Here is an 18,664-nt window from a genome sequence, read left to right as displayed (position 1 = left end):
CCGGCAGGAGCTCAGGCAAATCCCACCCCAGCCCATCCCCACGGAACGGGGCTCACTGGGTCTTGCTCCAGGCCCTGCTCGTCCTCATGCAGGAAACTCCTGAGTGCAGAGGGGTTTTACAGCTTCGCTCCATCAACCCCAGGTGCCCGGCGAAGCCCTGCCAGGGCTGGGCAGGGAGCAGGGGCCCAGCCAGACCTGCCTGCACCCCTCCACCTTCAGGGCTCACAAGGCAGGGCACCGAGGAGGGCTCAGCTCGGCACCCCGAGGTCTGGGCACCCCATCTCCCCAGGGCCTCGCTCATCCCCAGTACCGGAGTTTGGCCCCGCTGTCCTTGGAGCGGTCCTCGGGCTTCAATGCTGCCAGGGCAAGGAGGTTTTCGGGCTCTACGACGAACATGCTGTACAGGTTCCAGACCAGCATGGCCAGGAGGGGCAGGAAGGTCATGCTGAAGCCGAAGGCACGGAAGGAGCGCCCGATGGCGTACGACAACCAGTAAACCAACCTGGAGAGGGCAGAGAGGGTGTGGGCTCTGTGAGGGCGATGCCCTGGCGCTGGCACCAGGTTCTGACCCCTGCAAGGTTTGCCAGGCGCGGCCGCTGCGGGATGGAGCAGCCCTTCCCCTGTGCCAGCTTTCCTGGCTGCCATTGGCTGGGTGAGGCGGTGCCAGGGCAGGAGTTGGCACTGGGGCATGGTGTCTGCCAGCACTGACCGACCCTGTTTGCACCCTGGGTGCTACTGCTGCCCAGGTAGGGTGAAGGAGCCACTTACCGGGAGATGGCAAACAGCCCCGTGAGCAGAGGGATGAGCTTGAGGACCTCCTGGGGCAGGTAGGTGGCCAGCACGGCCATGTTGAAGAAGTAGAGGATGAAGAGCTGGATGGACTGAGAGACGAAGGTGCGGTGGATCTCCACCTCCCGCTGCAGCTCCCCGAAGGGCTCCAGCGCCGAGGAGCAGAGGCGGGAGATGCCGCTGACAATCATCCCTGGGGGGCAGAGAGATGCCATGGGGTGGGAAGGGGGTAGGAAAACTCAGTCCCACTCCTGGTGGGAGCAATGGATCTGCAAAGAGCTCAGCCCCGGCTCCGCTCCCCACAGCACCCGCTGCCCCGGCGCCAACGCAGCCCCTGGGTGAATTGTGTGCCAACCCCGTGGCTTACCCAGCACGATGGGGAAGGTGGCAAAGGCGGCGCAGCGGAGCGTGTAGACCAGGCGGGCGCTGACGGTGGGCAGCAGCGGGGCATCGAAGGGCAGGAAGACGTAGGCCCCATAGATGAGGCAGGGGCAGAAGACCAGTGCCCCCGTCACCGAAGCCACGGCCTTGAGGTTGCCGGTGCCGCAGTCCCTGGCGCACGGGCACCGCAGCCCCGTGGCTGGCGGCTTGGCCGCTCGTTCTTCGAAGCCCAGTGGGCTCCTGTAGCGTGAGGGGCTGGTGGGAAGGAAGGGCTGCTTCTGGTGGGGGCTGTGGGGTCTGGTGCTGGGGGGCACGTGGCCCCCTGTGCCCTCCACCTGGGGCCACGGGGCAGGTCGCTTCTTCTGCTTGCCGGGGGTCTGCTCGATGCACTGGGGGTCGATGGGCACAAAGACATGGGCCGCCATCACGGGCAGCCCGGGGGCTTCCTCGTCTTCAGCCTCAGCTGTGGGGCAGGGGAGAGCAGCCTCCTCGGGGTCTTCGCGGGCCCCTTCAGGACTTGAGCGTCTCTTCGTCTCCAGGGGCTCCGGCTGGTCCCGGGCACTGTGCTGGCACTGGTCCCATGGCAGGGTGGCATCAGGGTCCCCTAGGTGTTCAGCCGGGGCTGGTGGCACCTTGTCCAGGGGGGCAGACGTGGCCACCTTCCCCAGCTCCAGCAAAACCACCTCCTCGGGAGGCAGGATGGGGTCAGCGGCGGCCATGAGAGCGGCCCAGTACCACTGGGAGTGCAGCTGGGGACCAGCAAGGAACTATCCCGCGTTTTGGGGCGTCGAGGGGACAAGGTTCCCGTCCCTCCTGCTTCACCCTGCGGCAGGAGAAAGGAGACAGACAAAAAAACAGCAGAAGTGAGAGGCTGGGGTCCTGCACACCATCCCACCCACAATGTGGGGTGCGAAACGGCAGCCACCGCCCCCGGGGTCCCCACCACCTGCCCGCCCTCCCGCTGTTCGAAGAAAGAGGATCCCAGTGTGCCTGTGCCCTCACGCCCTGCCAGTGTGCCCAGCCCCTGGCAGCAGGATCAGGGCATGTGGTACCACGTGTGCTTGGATCATCGCTCGGAGCTGGGCGCCTGGTGAGCCCCAGGCGTGCGGATCCGGCTGCGAAACAGGGGCAGCCTGGGAATCGCTTCCCCACCAGGCCAAACATCCCAGGGGGGTCTGACTGGGCACCAGCCCTGTGACTGGGGGGCGCTGGACGCTGCCTGGCTGATGCAACTGGCTCCGTCTGCAGCTCCATCCCGCACCAGCATCAGCCAAGCCTGGATACCCGGGGAGAGCTGGGCAGGTGGCATCCAGGAACCGCAGCTAAGACCAGGATGAGCCAGGCTTGTTGCCTCTTGCGGCCGAGGCGGATCTGAGGTGGGCACAGGAGGCTGCCAGGTGCCAATTGCTACGGGGGAGCGGGAGATCCAGGCAGAGATCTCGCACTTTCCCCTCTTAGGAGGAAATTCGTGTCTCTTAGCCCATCCCAGGTGCCGCCGGCTGCAGGCACGGCGGCTCCTGCAATGAGAATCTCTCTCTCTCCCTTCTGAGAGAGAGTAGCCGAGAGGCACGTTCACCTCTGCACCCCAGAAAGAGCCCTGGCATGGGGAAACTGAGGCACAGAGTGAGCACTGGGGCTTCATCCCTCCGCACAAGGGAATATGGCCGAAGCAGCTTCCCATGTCTCACACCCCTCCGCCTCCCGCCCCCAGCCCCGTCCGCTCGCCGCCCCGCGGGCCACGGGAGGGGGCTGCCAGCGGGACCCCCTCGCTGCGGGACTTACGTGGAGAGACGCGGGGCGCCATGGGGCTGGGGGCTGCGCCGCAGTGGCGGCTGTGCTGGGAGCTGCGGAACGCTTCCACCGTCTCTCCTCTCTTAGTTCCTGGACTTCAAACCTGTTTAACCAGTTGAGGTGGGGCCGGGCCAAAAGGGGAGGGTGCAGCAGCCTCGCCCGGCGCTGAGCCCATGGGCGGCTCTGCAGCCCTGTGCCCCCTCCTGAGCCTGTCCGTGGGGGGGGGAATGGGACAGCCACCGTGCCAGGGGGAGCCCAGGGCAGCACAGCCTCCTCCCAGGGGGTTTCTGCGCTGGGAGGGCTGGCAGCAGGGCCAGGTCCTGGCCGGGAATCATAGAATGGTTTGGGTTGGAAGGGGCCTTCAAGATCATCCAGTTCCAACCCCCCTGCCATGGGCAGGGACACCCTCCACTACACCAGGTTGCTCCAAGCCCCATCCAACCTGGCCTTGAACACTTCCAGGGATGGGGCAGCCACAGCTTCTCTGGGCAACCTGTGCCAGTGCCTCAGCACCCTCAGAGGGAAGAATTTCTTCCTCAGATCCCATCGAAATCTCCCCTCTTTCAGTTTAAAGCCATTGCCCCGTGTCCCATCACTCCACACCCGTGTCCCAAGCCCCTCTCCAGCTTTCCTGCAGCCCCTTTAGGCACTGGGAGGTGCTGGAAGGTCTCCCCGGAGCCTTCTCTTCTCCAGGCTGAACAGCCCCAACTCTCCCAGCCTGTCTCCAGAGCAGAGGTGCTCCAGCCCTCCCATCATCTCCGTGGCCTCCTCTGGCCCCGCTCCAGCAGCTCCGTGTCCTTCTGCTGTTGGGGCCCCCAGAGCTGAAGGCAGCACTGCAGGGGGTCTCAGGAGAGCAGAGCAGAGGGGCAGAATCCCCTCCCTCGCCCTGCTGCCCACGCTGCTCCGGGTGCAGCCCAGGACACTGCTTGTCAGCCATGACAGCGACGGGCCGTTCCCGGGAGAGCCACGGCCGCGCCGGGAGGCGAAGCCCAAAGGGATGGGGGGGCTCCCGCACCGCCCTTAGCGCCACGCGGCAGCCGAAGGGCCCGGCGGGACCGAGGGGCGATTCCTCCCGCCGCTCACGGCCCTGCCGCGGCCTGTCGGAGCCCTCGGGGGTCCGGGCGGCCCTGCGGCGCACAGGCCCCTCCGCCCCCGCCAGGCCCGCGGCGTGGGGCAGCCACAGGAACCGGTGCTCGGTGCCTCCCCGGGGCCGGGGGGAACGGCGCCGCTGCCCCACAGCGAGACCAAGAAAGCGCCTTCCCTGACGCCGCGCAGCCGCCATCTTGCCAGAACTAAGTACTGGCGAGGCGGCCGCATGAGTGCGCGGGAACTCTCGCGAGATGACGCCGCGCAGCCGCCATGTTGCCAGCACTAAGTGCTGGCGCGGCGAGCGGGTCGAACTCTCGCGAGGGGCGGTCGGCCCCGCCTCTCGCAGCAAACCTCGCGGTAGGGCAAGTCTCGCGAGAGCCGCGCGGGGCAGGGGGCAGCCGCGCAGCCATGGCGGCCGAGCGGGGCCGGGGGCGGCGGCGGCGGGGAGCGGCGGGGCCGCGGGAGCGCTGCTGAGGGGGCGGCGGGCCGCTCCCAGGCGGGCCGGGGGCGCCATGAGCCAGGGCGGCGGGGCCGGCGGCGAGAGCGGCGAGCCGGAGGCCAAGGCGCTGCACACCAAGCGGCTGTACCGGTGAGGAGAGGGGCAGCGGGGGCGGGCAGGGCGAGGGGAGAGACGAAGGGGGTCGAGGAGAGGAGGTGAGGGGGTCCGGGAGAGACCGGAGGGACCGGAGGGAAGAAAGGCGGTGGTGCGGGGTCCGGGGGACGTCGGGGAGGGCGAACCGGGGGATGCTGGAGGGGTCCGGGGGGTGGGGAGGGAACCGGCGGGGCTCGGGGAGATGGAGAGGGAGGGATGGTAAGCGATGATAAGGGAGAAGGGCTTCGGGGGGATTTAGGGGGGTTTGAAGGGAAGGAGGTGCGGGAAGAAGTCAGGGAAGATGTAGGGAGGGTGGGGAAGGAGATGGGGGGATCGAGGGAAGGCTGGGGATTAACAGGAGGGAGGGGATGGGGTGGGGTTGGAGGGGAGCCTGGAGAGGGCAGGAATCCCGGGGGGACTGGGGGGAACCAAGGTGAAGGAGACTGGAGGGCAAATCGGGAAAGATGGAGGAAGGAGGTGGCAGAATTTAAGGAAGATTGAGGTGAAAAAAATGAGGAGGAATGCAGGGGAAGTGGGCAGCGCTAAGGCAAAGAAGAAGGGCGAAATTTAGGGAAGGCTGGCAGGAAGGAAACAAGGGGAAGGGGGTTGTGTGGGATCCAGAGATGAGGAATACAAGGGGTGGGGGTGACACTGGTGAAAATGGATCGGGGTTGGGGGATGAGTCAAAACAAAGGCTGGTGAGGGAAGGAGCTGTGGGGGATCCAGGAGAGACGGGAGAACAATGGAGAAATGGGGGGAAGGAGGCAGGTCGGAGGGTAAGAAGGGGATCGGGGGAAAGGGAGCGTGGGGCACCCAGGGAGATGGGTCAGGACGTAGGTGGAGGAAGGAGTTACGCAGGATTCAAGGAGATGGAGTAGGAGATGTGGGGATGTAGTGGGATATGGGCAAGATGTGGGGGTCATCCAGATAGAGGGGGGCCAGAGAGGGGATCCCTTGCATTGGGAGTAGGCAGAGATTACATGGGAAGTGCTGGAGAAGAGGATGTGATGAGCAGGAGCTTGAGCCAGGGCGCTTTCCTACTGTGTGGAGGGCAGAACTGCTCTGGCTGCAGATCTTCCCAAGAAACAGTCCCTGGAGCTCCGCTCTCACGTCCCTGCACGGTGCACTGGAAACAGCATCAGATGACAAGATTCAGGAAATCCTGGTGGCCTTGGTCAGCTCAGCCCAGCAGGGACGAGGTGCCTTTGCTCTGCTGCTGGCTCGTTTTGTGAGCACGGCCCCGAAATCGTCCCCTTCACTCCCAGTTTCTCCATCAGTAAGGCAGGTTCCTAGTGGAGTTTCAGCAGTGACAGCGTGGTTTTGAAGATGAGTGAAATGGTGAAGGCAAGAGATGGATCTTAGGTCGGGTTCCATTTTCTTTTTGTCTTGGGCATGTCCTTTCATCTGGCAGAACCTTCCTGCCCTCCTCTAAAGCAGGGCAAGCTTGCCTTCTCCTGGGAAATCTAGCCCCATGCCCAAAGCAGTCCCGGTAGGTTTGGGTGGTGGCTACCAGAATGTGTTTGTTTCCACGATGCGCCTCGAACAAGCACATTCCCTGCACCTGGAGGTTAGATGAGGTGCGTTTCTTGTTCTCACTGCAAGGCCAGTGGTGAAACACAATAATTTGAGTGCCGGAGGTGTGGGCTGGGAGCTCCTCCAGGGCTGTGGAGCTCTGTCTGCTGTCACACTGACATACCCCTTCAGGAGTGGCTCCTCACATCTGCTCCTGGTTGGGCTGGTGCAGCGGAACACTTGCCTGCTGCAGCCTGGGGTGCGGTGGCCAGGTTTGGGGAGGTCATCTCCGACCCCACCTCCTTGAATCCTGCGTAACTCCTTCCTCCACCTGTGTCCTGGCCCATCTCCCTGGGTGCCCCACGCTCCCTTTCCCCCGATCTCCTTCTTACCCTCCGACCTGCCTCCTTCCCCCATCTCTCCATTGTTCTCCCGTCTCTCTTGGATCCCCCACAGCTCCTTCCCTCACCAGCCTTTGTTTTGACTCATTCCCCCTGGATCCCTTTTCACCAGTGCCACCCCCCACCCCTTGCATTCCTCATCTCTGCTTGCAGGACAGAGCGCAGTTCGTTAAACCACCTTCCTCGTGGTGTAAGCTGTCTTGTACTTCGTGGTCGCCGTGGACCAGGAGCGTGGGTGCTCTTGGCTCACCCGGCAGGCAGGCGGCACCTCCTGCGCCTCTGGAGCTCACGGGTGAACGTCCCTTGACCAGGCGTGGGGTTGGTCATCAAGGCAAGGAGGTGGTTGGTTTCTGTTCGCGTTTTTGTAGCAGAATAAGGTGTGTGGGTGCTTTGTAGCATTTTGACTGCAAAAAAAAAAAACCCCACGCTTCTGTAGAGATGGCGCTTCTTTTAACTGGAAGTATTGTGACTTCCGTGCAGGATTTATGGTATCTGCAGTGGCCACACGTTTTCTTGCTGGAAGCTCTCGTAGCCAACTTTCTACCTTAACAGTCTCCTGTCAGTTCTCCATTTCAGCCCGAAGTTCAGTTAGATGAAGCGGTGACTCCCTGCCCTCCGGAGGAATGTCCTTTGCGTGGTGGTGACTGTCTCTGGAAACTTTTGCCCGTCAGATTAAACAGTGCCTTCGAGTCGCAGGTGTTCGACTGTCACCATCCCAACTCTAAATTTCCGTGGGATTGGCTTCGTGTGTGCTTGTGAGAGCAGTGGGGATCGAGCTCGGCTCTCCATGCTCCTTGGCAAGCATGTTGGCCATGGGAACATCCTCTGGAGATGCTGCTGCCCGTTGCTGTTGGCAGAACACTCTTTGATCTTCATTTAAATCTGCCTGGATTGAGAATCCCCAAATTTCATCATGTGGCAGCTGGATTATCCCGGGTGCTGTTCCACCGCGTGTGTTTTAGCGTAGGGTGACGGGGTTTGTTTCACAGATTTCCTTTCTGGATGCTGGGTAACCATTAGCCCACTGGCTTTGCGTTACTATTCTGGTCTGCCAGCCGTGTTCTGGGCAGCGTTATTTGTGTGCTGACACATTCCAGAATACAAATGAATGGCTGTGGCTCTTTTCCCTGTGAAATTTCTTACTCCTTGGAGACTGTGGCGCTTAGAAATGTATTAAATAAAGGAATAGAGGGAGGACAAATAATTTTCCCCGCTGTCTCGCCCCATCCCACAACGTTGGTGGCACAGAAGGAAGGGGATAGATCGGTGTCTGCGTGGCCGAAGAGGACTTTGTGTTGGACCATTTCCACCCTGCTTGGCACAATGTGCTGCACTTGGTGCTTTTAATAGGCTGGCATCTGATTTGCCCCCTCTGTGGTTCCGATGTGCTGTCTGAAAGCAATGTTTAAACTCAGCAGGTATAAAAATGGGTACTGAGGTGAAATTTACCCTCTTAACCGTGAAGTAGAATTCAGCCCGTGGTCTCAAGCCACCAAGGCACGAATGTTTTGATGTTTCCTGACGTTTTTGAAGTGAGACTGTCTCTGCCTTTTTGCCCTCGCCACTGCACAGGGTCCTTGCAGGTCATCACTGGCTGTCACAGACTCTTCTTCACTCCTGCCTCCTCCAGCAGCACCACGGAGCTCGTGCTGATAAGATGTTCTGGTGTGGGGTCTGCCTTCTGCATTGTGGCTCAGGAACCTGCATCCTGGAAGATAAACCTTGCTGCTTTCGAGTCACCAGCTCTCTGTTCCTTCATGTACCCGGGAAAAGTAGAAGCACCAGCCAGTGTCTTCATGTGCCTGTTGTAGGGAACAGGGTCCTATGGGAGATGCCCTCTGGGGTGCTTCCCACCCTGTGCTCCAGGGGAAGGTCAAACACCCTCCGATGTCCCTGGAAAGAAAGTTTTCTGCAGTTCACATTTGGCAGGCACGTGGGTAGGTTTGATCCCATTTCTCACCCGCTGGTACCGTTGGCAGCCGAAGAGCTGACTGCTCGGACTTGGAAAGGGGGTTCTGGAACTGCTTCTTGAGCAGTTCCTGTCGTTTTTCAAGGGTGTCATGCAGCACAGTATCAAGAAATTTTTCACTCTGAAGGTGACGAGGCACTGGCACAGGTTGCCCAGGGAAGCTGTGGCTGCCCCATCCCTGAAAGTGTTCAAGGCCAGGTTGGATGGAGCTTGGAGCAACCTGGTGTGGTGGAAGGTGTCCCTGCCCATGGCAGGGGGGTGGGACTGGATGATCTTTGAGGTTCCTTCCAACCCAAACCATTCCATGATTCTGAGATGCATTTCTGTCGCTGCCGAACTCGGGAAGATTCTTTGATGAGATTTTGTGACTGACTTTTTTTTTTAGATATTAAACCAATAGGGGCTTGTTTGACACGTGAGGTGCTGAGCAGAGAGAGAACCTGGACCAAGTGCTCATAAAGGAATGAGAATTGAATAAGTGGCAGGAGGAGGAGTCGGTGTTGAGCCTTCACATACAGTGAACTTGCAGGAGGGGGTTTGGACACACAGGTTCACACCTGTACCTGCGACGTCCCACCCAAGGGCCGACCGTGTCCGCGGATGCAGCTGCCGACTGCTCGTGGTCACCGTGGAACTGTTCCCCTCCTCGAGGTGTCGGTGACGTGTGAGGTGGTATCGGACACGCGGCAGCTGCCGGTTCGGCACGCAGCGAGCGCGTTTCCGCAGCTGTCTTGAGGATGCAGAGGCTGCCTGTTTTGGGAATAGAAAAGTCCCAGATTTCCTGTGCTTCTCTCCGAGAATCAAGTGACTCAGCAGTTCCTCTTTCTTCTGCTCACCCTTCTGCATGGGGAACAAGTGGGTTCCGTGTGCGCCTCGTTCCTGCTGAGGGTCTTTGGGAGGTAACCATGGTTGCAGTAAGGATGTGTTTATTGCCTGTGGCTTGGGGGAGGTCTGTTTTGGGGAAACCACACATGTCTGTGGGGCTTTTTGGGTTTCACAGGATCCCAGAATGTCAGGGATTGGAAGGGACCTCAAAGGATCATCTAGTCCAATCCCCCTGCCAGAGCAGGACCACCTAGATCAGATCACACAAGAATTTTGAACATCTTTGTCTCCTTCCCTGGAGATGTTCCAAACCCGCCTGGATGCGTTCTTGTGTGATCTGATCTAGGTGGTGCTGCTCCGGCAGCGGGATTGGACTAGATGATCCTTTGAGATCTCTTCCAGTCCCTAACATTCTGTGATTCTCCAGAGAAGGAGACTCCACAGCCTCTCTGGGCAGCCTGTCCCAGTGCTCTGTTCCCCTTACTGGGAAGAAGTTCTTCCTCATGTTTAAGCGGAACCTCCTGTGTTCCAGCTTAGATCCATTTCCCCTTGTCCCATCATTGGATGCCACTGAGAAGAGCCTGGCTCCATCCTCATGGCAGTCACCCCTTACATATTTATAAACATTAGGTTTATAAACTTGAGGTTTCCCCTCACCCCCAGAATTCTGTGAGCTGGGATGAAGGCTTCATACTCACTGCCTCTTGACTGTAAACGAGGTTCAACTCTGCTGCTTTGATCTCTCAAGCCGTTGTGCAAGACGGTCCTATTCCCTACGCTTCTGTTCTTCTGTCAGGCTCAGTGGTTTACTGGAAACACAAAAACCGAGATTTCCAGTTATCCTTGGATGGAAGGCTTCCCATGACGCAGCATGAGACGGGACATTTTCTCTTTGAGCTCCTCAATATTCTGTTTTGTTTCTTATTTTCAGGGAGGTTCTTTTCAGCGTGGTGGGTTTGTGAAAGGTTTGCCTCGCTGGTCAGGGGCTGGGTGTGAAGCAGTCAGGTGCTTCACAGTAAAATCTGCAGTTTTCAAGGAGGGGGGGTGGTTTCAGCCCATCTCCTCGGCATTTAGTTTTGCACACTCTTGCTCACAAGTGCCCTGGATTCAATCCGGCAGCCGTTTGCGCACGTGTGCGAAGAAAAAGTTCGGTTGTTGTGCTGGGAACGTGACGAGGGAGTTTGTGTTCTGCAGGTGATGGGGATTTCGGGGAGGAGGAGCGAGCTGGTAGCAGCATCTGACTGCTCTGCTGTGCAGAAGTGTGCTCTGATGGGGTCTGTCTCGTTCTGTGTTAGCCGTGTGTCTGGGTTGTCTTCAGCTTCTTGTTCGAAGAGCAAGGAGCAGTGAAGGTGTTAGGCTGGGAGTGCTGGGTGAGGAGAAGCTCACCAAGAGCTGGCACCGTGTGCTGGCAGCCCAGAGAGCCAACCGTGCCCTGGGCTGCACCCAGAGCAGCGTGGGCAGCAGGGCGAGGGAGGGGATTCTGCCCCTCTGCTCTGCTCTCCTGAGACCCCCCTGCAGTGCTGCCTTCAGCTCTGGGGGCCCCAACAGCAGAAGGACACGGAGCTGCTGGAGCAGGTCCAGAGGAGGCCACGGAGATGATGGGAGGGCTGGAGCACCTCTGCTCTGGAGACAGGCTGGGAGAGTTGGGGCTGTTCAGCCTGGAGAAGAGAAGGCTCCGGGGAGACCTTCCAGCACCTCCCAGTACACAAAGGGGGGCCTACAGGAAAGCTGGAGAGGGACTTTTGGCAAGAGTTTGTAGTGATGGGACATGGGGTGATGGCTTTAAACTGAAAGAGGGGAGATTTTGATTAGATATAAGGAAGAAATTTTTCCCTCTGAGGGTGCTGAGGCACTGGACCAGGTTGTCCAGAGAAGCTGTGACTGCCCCATCCCTGGAAGTGTTCAAGGCCAGGTTGGATGGGGCTTGGAGCAACCTGGTGGAGTGGAGGGTGTCCCTGCCCATGGCAGGGGGGTTGGAACTGGACGAACTTTGAGGTTCATTCCAACCCAAACCATTCCATGATTCTATGATTCTATGGATGGATGTGAAGTGAAGGGGGAGAACAAGTAGCTGTGGAGTTTGATGGCTAATGGCTGGGAGGTCGTATTCCTTAGAGGAACATGTAGAGTCAAAAGCTGGGAAGAGTTGATGTCAGGAGTCAGTTTATTGACTTCGCATACAGCATAACAAAGGCAGAGGTTTGGAGATGATCTCTTGGTAGGAAGAGTTGACCATGACTGGCCAGTTTTGCTGTATCCAAATCCATGAGATACTGCTGAGGGTACTTTCAGAGGTTTGCAAGTTGCTTGGTTTGTCTTTTAGCTGCCTTTCAGATGAAAAATCTTGGAACAAATGTCCTGTTTTAGGCTGGTTTTGGATGTAACTGTTACCTATCGTGGAGAGATCTTTAAGGGCTTTAATTAATGAATCAGCGTAATGAAGATTTTGAGCAAGTGAGAATGATGTGAGTTGCCTTCTTTCGCAGACAAGTTGGTAAGGAGACAGGAACTGGTTGAGGTTTGACTCTTACCCTATCAAACCAGTAATTGTTAGAGATCAATCCCATTTTTCTGCCTAGAGTTTAAGACATTTAAATGAATCCGAGAGCGTGTGCGGCATGATTTGATTGCTGAGGTTAAAAGTTGCTAACGTGTCCAAAGCTATTTCTGACTTTGCTACTGCAGAAATAATTGACTTTTTTTGACCAGACAGGCAGTGGTAACTGGTGAATAAACAGCAGATTTGCCGGAAAATCATTACAGTGCATGTAACTCTGCTTTTTTTCTCCTTTCCATAAGCTTTTTAAAATAGACTGCAGAAAGGAAATCAATTAATGTGGTGTGATGGTATAATGCAGCTTGGAATTAATTAGGCTAATTCTGTGCAGACATTCCAGATCTCATGGGATAATCCCAGATAACCTGCTCTTTGCTGTTCTGAAACTCTTCTTTCTGCGTTGCCTTGCAGAGCGGTGGTGGAGGCCGTTCATCGCTTGGATCTCATCCTTGGGAACAAGGCAGCGTACCAGGAAGTGTTCAAGCCGGAGAACATCAGCTTGAGGAACAAGTAAGTTGACCAGGGCACTGATTTTTTTTTTTTAGACTTGACCAGGGAAAATCCACGGGCAGCAACACGTGGAGGTTTCGAATCCGCAGTTTCACAGCGTGTTCGATTCGCAGTGCTCCTGTTGAACTGGGATCCCTCCAGGTTTTCGAAGCAGAGGCTGGATTTCAGCTCTGTGTTTGACAGCTGCACAGTCCATGGCTGGAGGCTTTCCTGGGTCAAACAAATCGTCTTCACGTTGCCCAGTGCCTTCCTTGTAATTATCTTTAAAAAGCGATGTAATTATCTTTGTAATTATCTTTAAAAAACTATGTAGAGTTAGACTTGGAAAGGAGGTTCTATGTAAAAAAAAAATGCTCTATGTTCTATCTAAAACTCTTTAAAGGTTTTAAAAACCTTTGTAATTATCTTTAAAAAGCTACGTGGTGAAGAAACTTTTTATGTGTGTGTGAAATCTGTTACCAGGTTCGGAGGGCGCCTAGCAGGGATGATTTTCTGTACTAATTTTTTGAGCTGTCAAGACAATTCTTGACGTTGCTGCAATGTAGGGAGTTACTGGTGGCCGGCTGAGCCAAGGTGACTGGTTAGGTGTGTGGCTTTTCCAGATGCTCACAGCTGCATTTGAAGCTGCTGTAGCTAAATGTGAATTCTCTGCTGTCTGCCCCAGGCTGCGGGAGCTGTGCGTGAAGCTGATGTTCCTGCATCCGGTGGATTATGGAAGAAAAGCAGAAGAACTGCTCTGGAGAAAAGTTTACTATGAAGTTATCCAACTCATTAAAACAAATAAAAAGGCAGGTATCTCTGGCTCTGGCCTGAGACAGTCTCTGGTGAGACCAAGTTAAAAGCTCCATTTGCTTGGAGAAGTGGTCTGGACACAGGGCAGGAAGCCAGGCACTCCTGGATTTTAATCACGAAGCTGACGTAAACTTTTTACCTAGTTGTGGGCAGGTCAGCTTTAATGATCTGCTGAGAGAGCTGTCATTGCAGAGGATATTTCAACATAATTTGCTGAATTTTTGTCTTCCCATCTTCAAAAGGCAAAAATCTCCATGTAGAACGATGGTCAGTGCTGATTGTTTTAACTGGAATTGGTCACTGGAAGATACTCCGGGAATTCACACGTGTATTTTCTAATGCTGTGAGCTCTCTCCTGGTGATCTGAGTGTCTGAAAGTGTTTAACATGATGCCTCGATTTTATTTACTTGTTGGTGCAGCAAGTATTTCTCCTTCTTGATGTTGACCCTTAGTAAGTACCACTAGATGTGGCGTTGTTGAGCAAGAGGAGGTACAGAACTGTGCAAAACCCACTGTCTTGCTTCCCCCTTGGTGTAACTCGAGTAGCCAGCCTGAAATGTTACCCAGACTGCACTGACATATTCCCATTTTCCCTCCCTCCAGCACATTCACAGCCGTAGCACTCTGGAGTGTGCGTATCGGACTCACTTAGTTGCTGGCATAGGATTTTACCAGCACCTTCTCCTTTACATCCAGTCCCACTATCAGCTGGAGCTGCAGTGCTGTATTGACTGGACGCACGTAACGGACCCTCTAATAGGTGAGTGCCCAGGGTGCTGGGCTCGTGGGTAAGTCAGGTGGCATCCCCTTGTACTAGTCCATCTTTGTGTTGGCATTTGTGTATCCAGTGGAGTCCCTCAAGGGTCGGTACTGGGACCAGTATTGTTCAACATATTCATCAATGACTTGGATGAGGGAATAGAGTGCACAGTCAGCAGGTTTGCTGATGACACTAAACTGGGAGGAGTGGCTGGCACACCTGAAGGCTGTGCTGCCATTCAGAGAGACCTGGGCAGGCTGGAGAGTTGGGCGGGGAGAAATTTAATGAAATACAACAAGGCCAAGTGTAGAGTCTGGCACCTGGGTAAGAACAACCCCATGTACCAGTATGAGTTGGGGACTGAACTGCTGGGGAACAGCACAGGGGAAAGGGACCTGGGGGTCCTGGTGGATAGCAGGATGACCATGAGCCAGCAATGTGCCCTTGTGGCCAAGAAGGCCAGTGGCATCCTGGGGTGTACTAGAAGGGGTGTGGTGAGTAGGTCAAGAGAGGTTCTCCTCCCCCTCTACTCTGCCCTGGCGAGGCCACATCTGGAATATTGTGTCCAGTTCTGGGCCCCTCAGCTCAAGAAGGACAAGGAACTGCTGGAGAGAGTCCAGCGCTGGGCCACAAAGATGATGAAGGGAGTGGAGCATCTCCCTGATGAGGAAAGGCTGAGGGAGCTGTACCGGGCTATACTGGGCTGTACTGGTCTCTTTAGCTCGGAGAAGAAGAGACTGAGGGGGGACCTCATTAATGTTTATAAATATGTAAGGGGTGACTGTCATGAGGATGGAGCCAGGCTCTTCTCAGTGGCATCCAGTGACAGGACAAGGGGAAATGGATCTAAGCTGGAACAGAGGAGGAACATTCTCATGTTCTGCTGGAACATGAGGAAGAACTTCTTCCCAGTAAGGGGAACAGAACACTGGAACAGGCTGCCCAGAGAGGTTGTGGAGTCTCCTTCCCTGGAGATGTTCCAAACCCGCCTGGACGTGTTCCTGTGGGATCTGATCTAGGTGGTGCTGCTCTGGCAGGGGGGTTGGTCTAGATGATCCTTTGAGGTCCCTTCCAATCTCTGACATTCTGTGATTCAAAAGGATTATCTTTCTTTTTTTTTAAAATTAACCAGTTACCTGTTTTGAACAGACTGCCTGTCCTGCTCTCTTTTCCCTGGGTTTTGTTGGGTTTTTAATCACTAAACTAGGGAAGAAAATTCTGTTAGAAAATTATGTGCTAAGTGTTTGCTGATGACAGATTTTTACGGAAAATTGAAGAGCACTTCTGGCTGTACAGAATGTTTTTAAAAGCTCGATTGAAGCAGACAAATGGACCGTTGGGGGAGTAGGTTCTTGAAATGCCCAGATTTTTGTCAGGACATCCTATTCCTGGTGTAAGATGTTGTTCTTCCTCTTGGTGCCCCTCCTGTCTGTGCTTCTCTCACGTACTTCCTAGTTCTACTGTGTGTAGCTTTGAAACTGCTGTTGAGTCCTGGGCTGGGAACACGAGGAAGCTCCTGTAGCAGTGCGGGATGTTTGCTGTCTCAGGTCACTGCCGCTGTGCGTGCCCTTCCGTGCAGGTCATTTGAGGTATCTCACCTATTAGGGGAGGAAGAATAAGAGTGTTTACAGCCTTGAAACAGCTCAAGGCTGTGTATGCCTTCTCCTCCTCCATTACCTTGTAATAGTTTCCTCACATTTGCTCCTGGGTTGTGCTCAGTGGCCTCAAGGCACATGTTTCTGTTCAGGTGGGTCCAGGTGAGAAATGGAGCATCTGTGTGTTTTGTGAACTGTATTAGAATCATAGAATCATGGAATGGTTTGGGTTGGAAGGGACCTCAAAGATCATCCAGTTCCAACCCCCCTGCCATGGGCAGGGACACCCTCCACTACACCAGGTTACCCAAAGCCCCATCCAGCCTGGCCTTGAACACTGCCAGGGATGGGGCAGCCAGTTGCTTCTCTGGGCAACCTGTGCCAGTGCCTCACCACCCTCATGGTGAAGAATTTCTTCCTCAGATCCCATTAGAATCTCCCCTCTTCCAGTTTAAAGCCATCGCCCCGTGTCCCATCACTCCACACCTGTGTCCAAAGCCCCTCTCCAGCTTTCCTGTAGCCCCTTTAGGCACTGGGAGGTGCTGGAAGGTCTCCCCGGAGCCTTCTCTTCTCCAGGCTGAACAGCCCCAACTCTCCCAGCCTGTCTGCAGAGCAGAGGTGCTCCAGCCCTCCCATCATCTCCGTGGCCTCCTCTGGCCCTGCTCCAGCAGCTCCATGTCCTTCTGCTGTTGGGGCCCCCAGAGCTGAAGGCAGCACTGCAGGGGGGTCTCAGGAGAGCAGAGCAGAGGGGCAGAATCACTAAATCATTAGCAAGGGTTTAATTGGTGTTCTTAAAGCTGGCAGCGGGGAGGACGGCAGAAACCGGCAGAAAAGAAGTTAGTATGTCCTTAGCAATAGAATGTGTTAGTTGCTGATATCCTGTTCTTAGTTCTGGGAGATGATTGTGTCATGATGAAATGTTGGTTGGATGTCCCTGGCAACTGTTGCTTTGCAAAATGGATCTCAGTACTGCAGGATTAATAAATTCTCGAAGTGCTCGTTCCAGTTGGGTTCGTACCCTGTGGTGTGTGATGGCATGTGAAAGGCTCCCCTTGTTCAGGTGTCTGGAGACGTTTAGGCTCTTTCAGTAAAAGGATGCAGCAGATGATTGTGTAGCTGGATAGTAGAGGTGTAGGGAGTTGTAGGGAGATGGGGGTCGGTCTCTTCTCCCACGTTACGAATGACAGGATGAGAGGGAACAGCCTCAAGTTACACCAGGGGAAATTTAGGTTGGGTATCAGGAAAAATTTCTTTCCAGAGAGGGTTGTGAAGTATTGGAACAGGCTGCCCAGGGAGGTGGTGGAGTCCCCATCCCTGGAAGTGTTTAAAAACCGTGTGGATTTGGTGTTGAGGAGCATGGCTTAGGGCCCCTGACGGTGCAGGGTGAATGGTTGGACTTGATGATCCTGAGGGTCTCTTCCAACCAGATGATTCTATGATGGTTGTACAGGAATTCCATAGGAACTACGGATTAGAGTGGACGCAACTTGATGGTTATATAAACAGGAGCAAGAGGATTTAAGGCAAAAAAGGAAGGGAGGACAGGTCCAATAGCATACGTGGGCACAGCTTTGAAGGCCGCGTGTTTGTACAAGGCTTGTTAGGAAACGGGAAGCCTCCGGATTTCACTTCCGCTCTTCTAAACTACGCCAAGAGGGAAGCAGCTCAGTCCGCAGGCTGGACTGGTGTTAAAATCTTCCTTTGGGATTCCTGCTGGAGGGAGTTTTATTCCTCCAGAAGGTGAAAGTCTTTGGCAACAGGAAGACTGAAGCCAGACTGAATCCGTGATGCTGATCTGCCCGCTGGCAGTAAATGCTCTCTGGAGAGGGAGTGTGAAGGCAATGGCCTTTGCCTCCTGATCTCTGGCTGAGCCATGGCCCTGCTGGATGGGGAGAAGGTGCTGATGGGGAGATGGGAACCATGGTCTTGCCACCAGTAGCCCTTCCCAAGAACTCGTTGAAGTTTGATGGCTTAAGGTAGTTCAGATAGCTGGCTGGAGCCTTCCCCCATTGCTTTTGACACTTCTCACTCCCTGAACTGCTTTTTTCTGTTTTGTTTGGTTTGTTTTTTAAAAAAAACCTTCAGTATAGAGTAGACTTTCATTTGGAAGAGACCTACAACAATCATCAAGTCCAACTGCCTGACCAATTCAGGACTGACCAAAAGGTCAAGCATGTTATTAAGGGTATTGTCCAAATGCCTCTTAAACGCTGATGGGCTTGAGGCATCAGCCACCTTTCCAGGAAGCCTGTTCCAGTGCTTGACCACTCTGTCACCAAAGAAACGCTTCCTAATGTCCAGTCTAAACCTCCTTCATCACAGCTTTGAACCATTCCCATGTGTCCTATCACTGGATCCCAGGGAGAAGAGATCAGCGCCTCCCTCTCTATGTCCCGTCCTCAGGAAGCTGCAGAGAGCGATGAAGTCACCCCTCAGCCTCCTTTTCTCCAAACCAGACAAGCCCAGAGTCCTCAGCCACTCCTCACAGGACATGCCTTCCAGCCCCTTCACCACCTTTGGCTTGCCCTCTGGACCCCAAGGCAGTTTTGTCCAACGACAGTTCTTCCGCACTGCCTGCAGCTGCCCTGTCTACAACATACTCACTGTCCTGATTTTTCCATGTTTTACTTCTCTTCCTCCCTTTTTGGTTGGCCAGTCCTAAACCTAGATCTCGGTCTTGAGACAATGAGCTTGTTTCCATCTTCCGTGCTGGGAGCGGTACGTCTACGTTGTGCACTACTGCCAGCTGCAAGTGTGCTCAGGCTTTGTTCTGGCTTCCAGGGATTTGCGCCGGCTCCTATCCAACGGCCTCATTAGCCACGCTAACGAAATCAGCCCCTCAACAGGCCTTGTTAGCTTGTGCTCAGTGCTGTGTTAACACATGGCTTGTAGGCAGGACTTGGCGTTTGTCCTCTCATCTGAGAGGAGAAGGAGCCAACTCTCTGTGGCACGTCTTTTGTGGCCAGAATCTGAGTGATGGTCGTTTCGGTGACTGTCAGCGGTGCGGTGCTGACTGCCCCTGATCCGCGGGGAACTGCAGGGGGCTTGGGTGAGCATCGGGGTCTTCATGTGTTTTCCAGATTTTGACAACACAAGTGAA

The 18,664-nt window shown here is 55.3% G+C and overlaps 2 protein-coding genes across 5 annotated transcripts in view; one reads left to right on the top strand and one right to left on the bottom strand.

Annotated features, from left to right (window-relative positions):
• Positions 1-297: 297 nt before the first annotated feature.
• On the bottom strand, positions 298-1,889 carry TMEM79 (transmembrane protein 79). The gene is made up of 3 exons (XM_086628446.1): positions 1,157-1,889; positions 769-982; positions 298-502 (listed from the first exon to the last, which is right to left on the bottom strand). Exons 1-3 carry the CDS (start codon positions 1,887-1,889, stop codon positions 298-300), a joined length of 1,152 nt encoding a protein of 383 aa, XP_086484572.1.
• Positions 1,890-4,562: 2,673 nt separating this feature from the next.
• Positions 4,563-18,664, top strand: part of SMG5 (SMG5 nonsense mediated mRNA decay factor) — a 32,519-nt gene continuing 18,417 nt past the window's right edge. For all 4 annotated transcript variants that reach the window (XM_086628316.1, XM_086628317.1, XM_086628315.1 and 1 more), the window contains exons 1-4: positions 4,563-4,639; positions 12,318-12,416; positions 13,081-13,204; positions 13,813-13,969. In XM_086628316.1, the coding sequence (XP_086484442.1) occupies positions 4,563-4,639; positions 12,318-12,416; positions 13,081-13,204; positions 13,813-13,969 (457 nt within the window). The remainder of the gene's footprint in view (positions 4,640-12,317; positions 12,417-13,080; positions 13,205-13,812; positions 13,970-18,664) is intronic.

This window comes from Tauraco erythrolophus, chromosome 30 (assembly GCF_009769465.1).
Source record: "Tauraco erythrolophus isolate bTauEry1 chromosome 30, bTauEry1.pri, whole genome shotgun sequence".
NCBI classification, from domain to species: Eukaryota; Metazoa; Chordata; class Aves; order Musophagiformes; family Musophagidae; genus Tauraco; species Tauraco erythrolophus.
The sequence above is the reverse complement of the archived record's forward strand: the minus strand, read 5'-3'. Positions and strand labels throughout refer to the sequence as shown.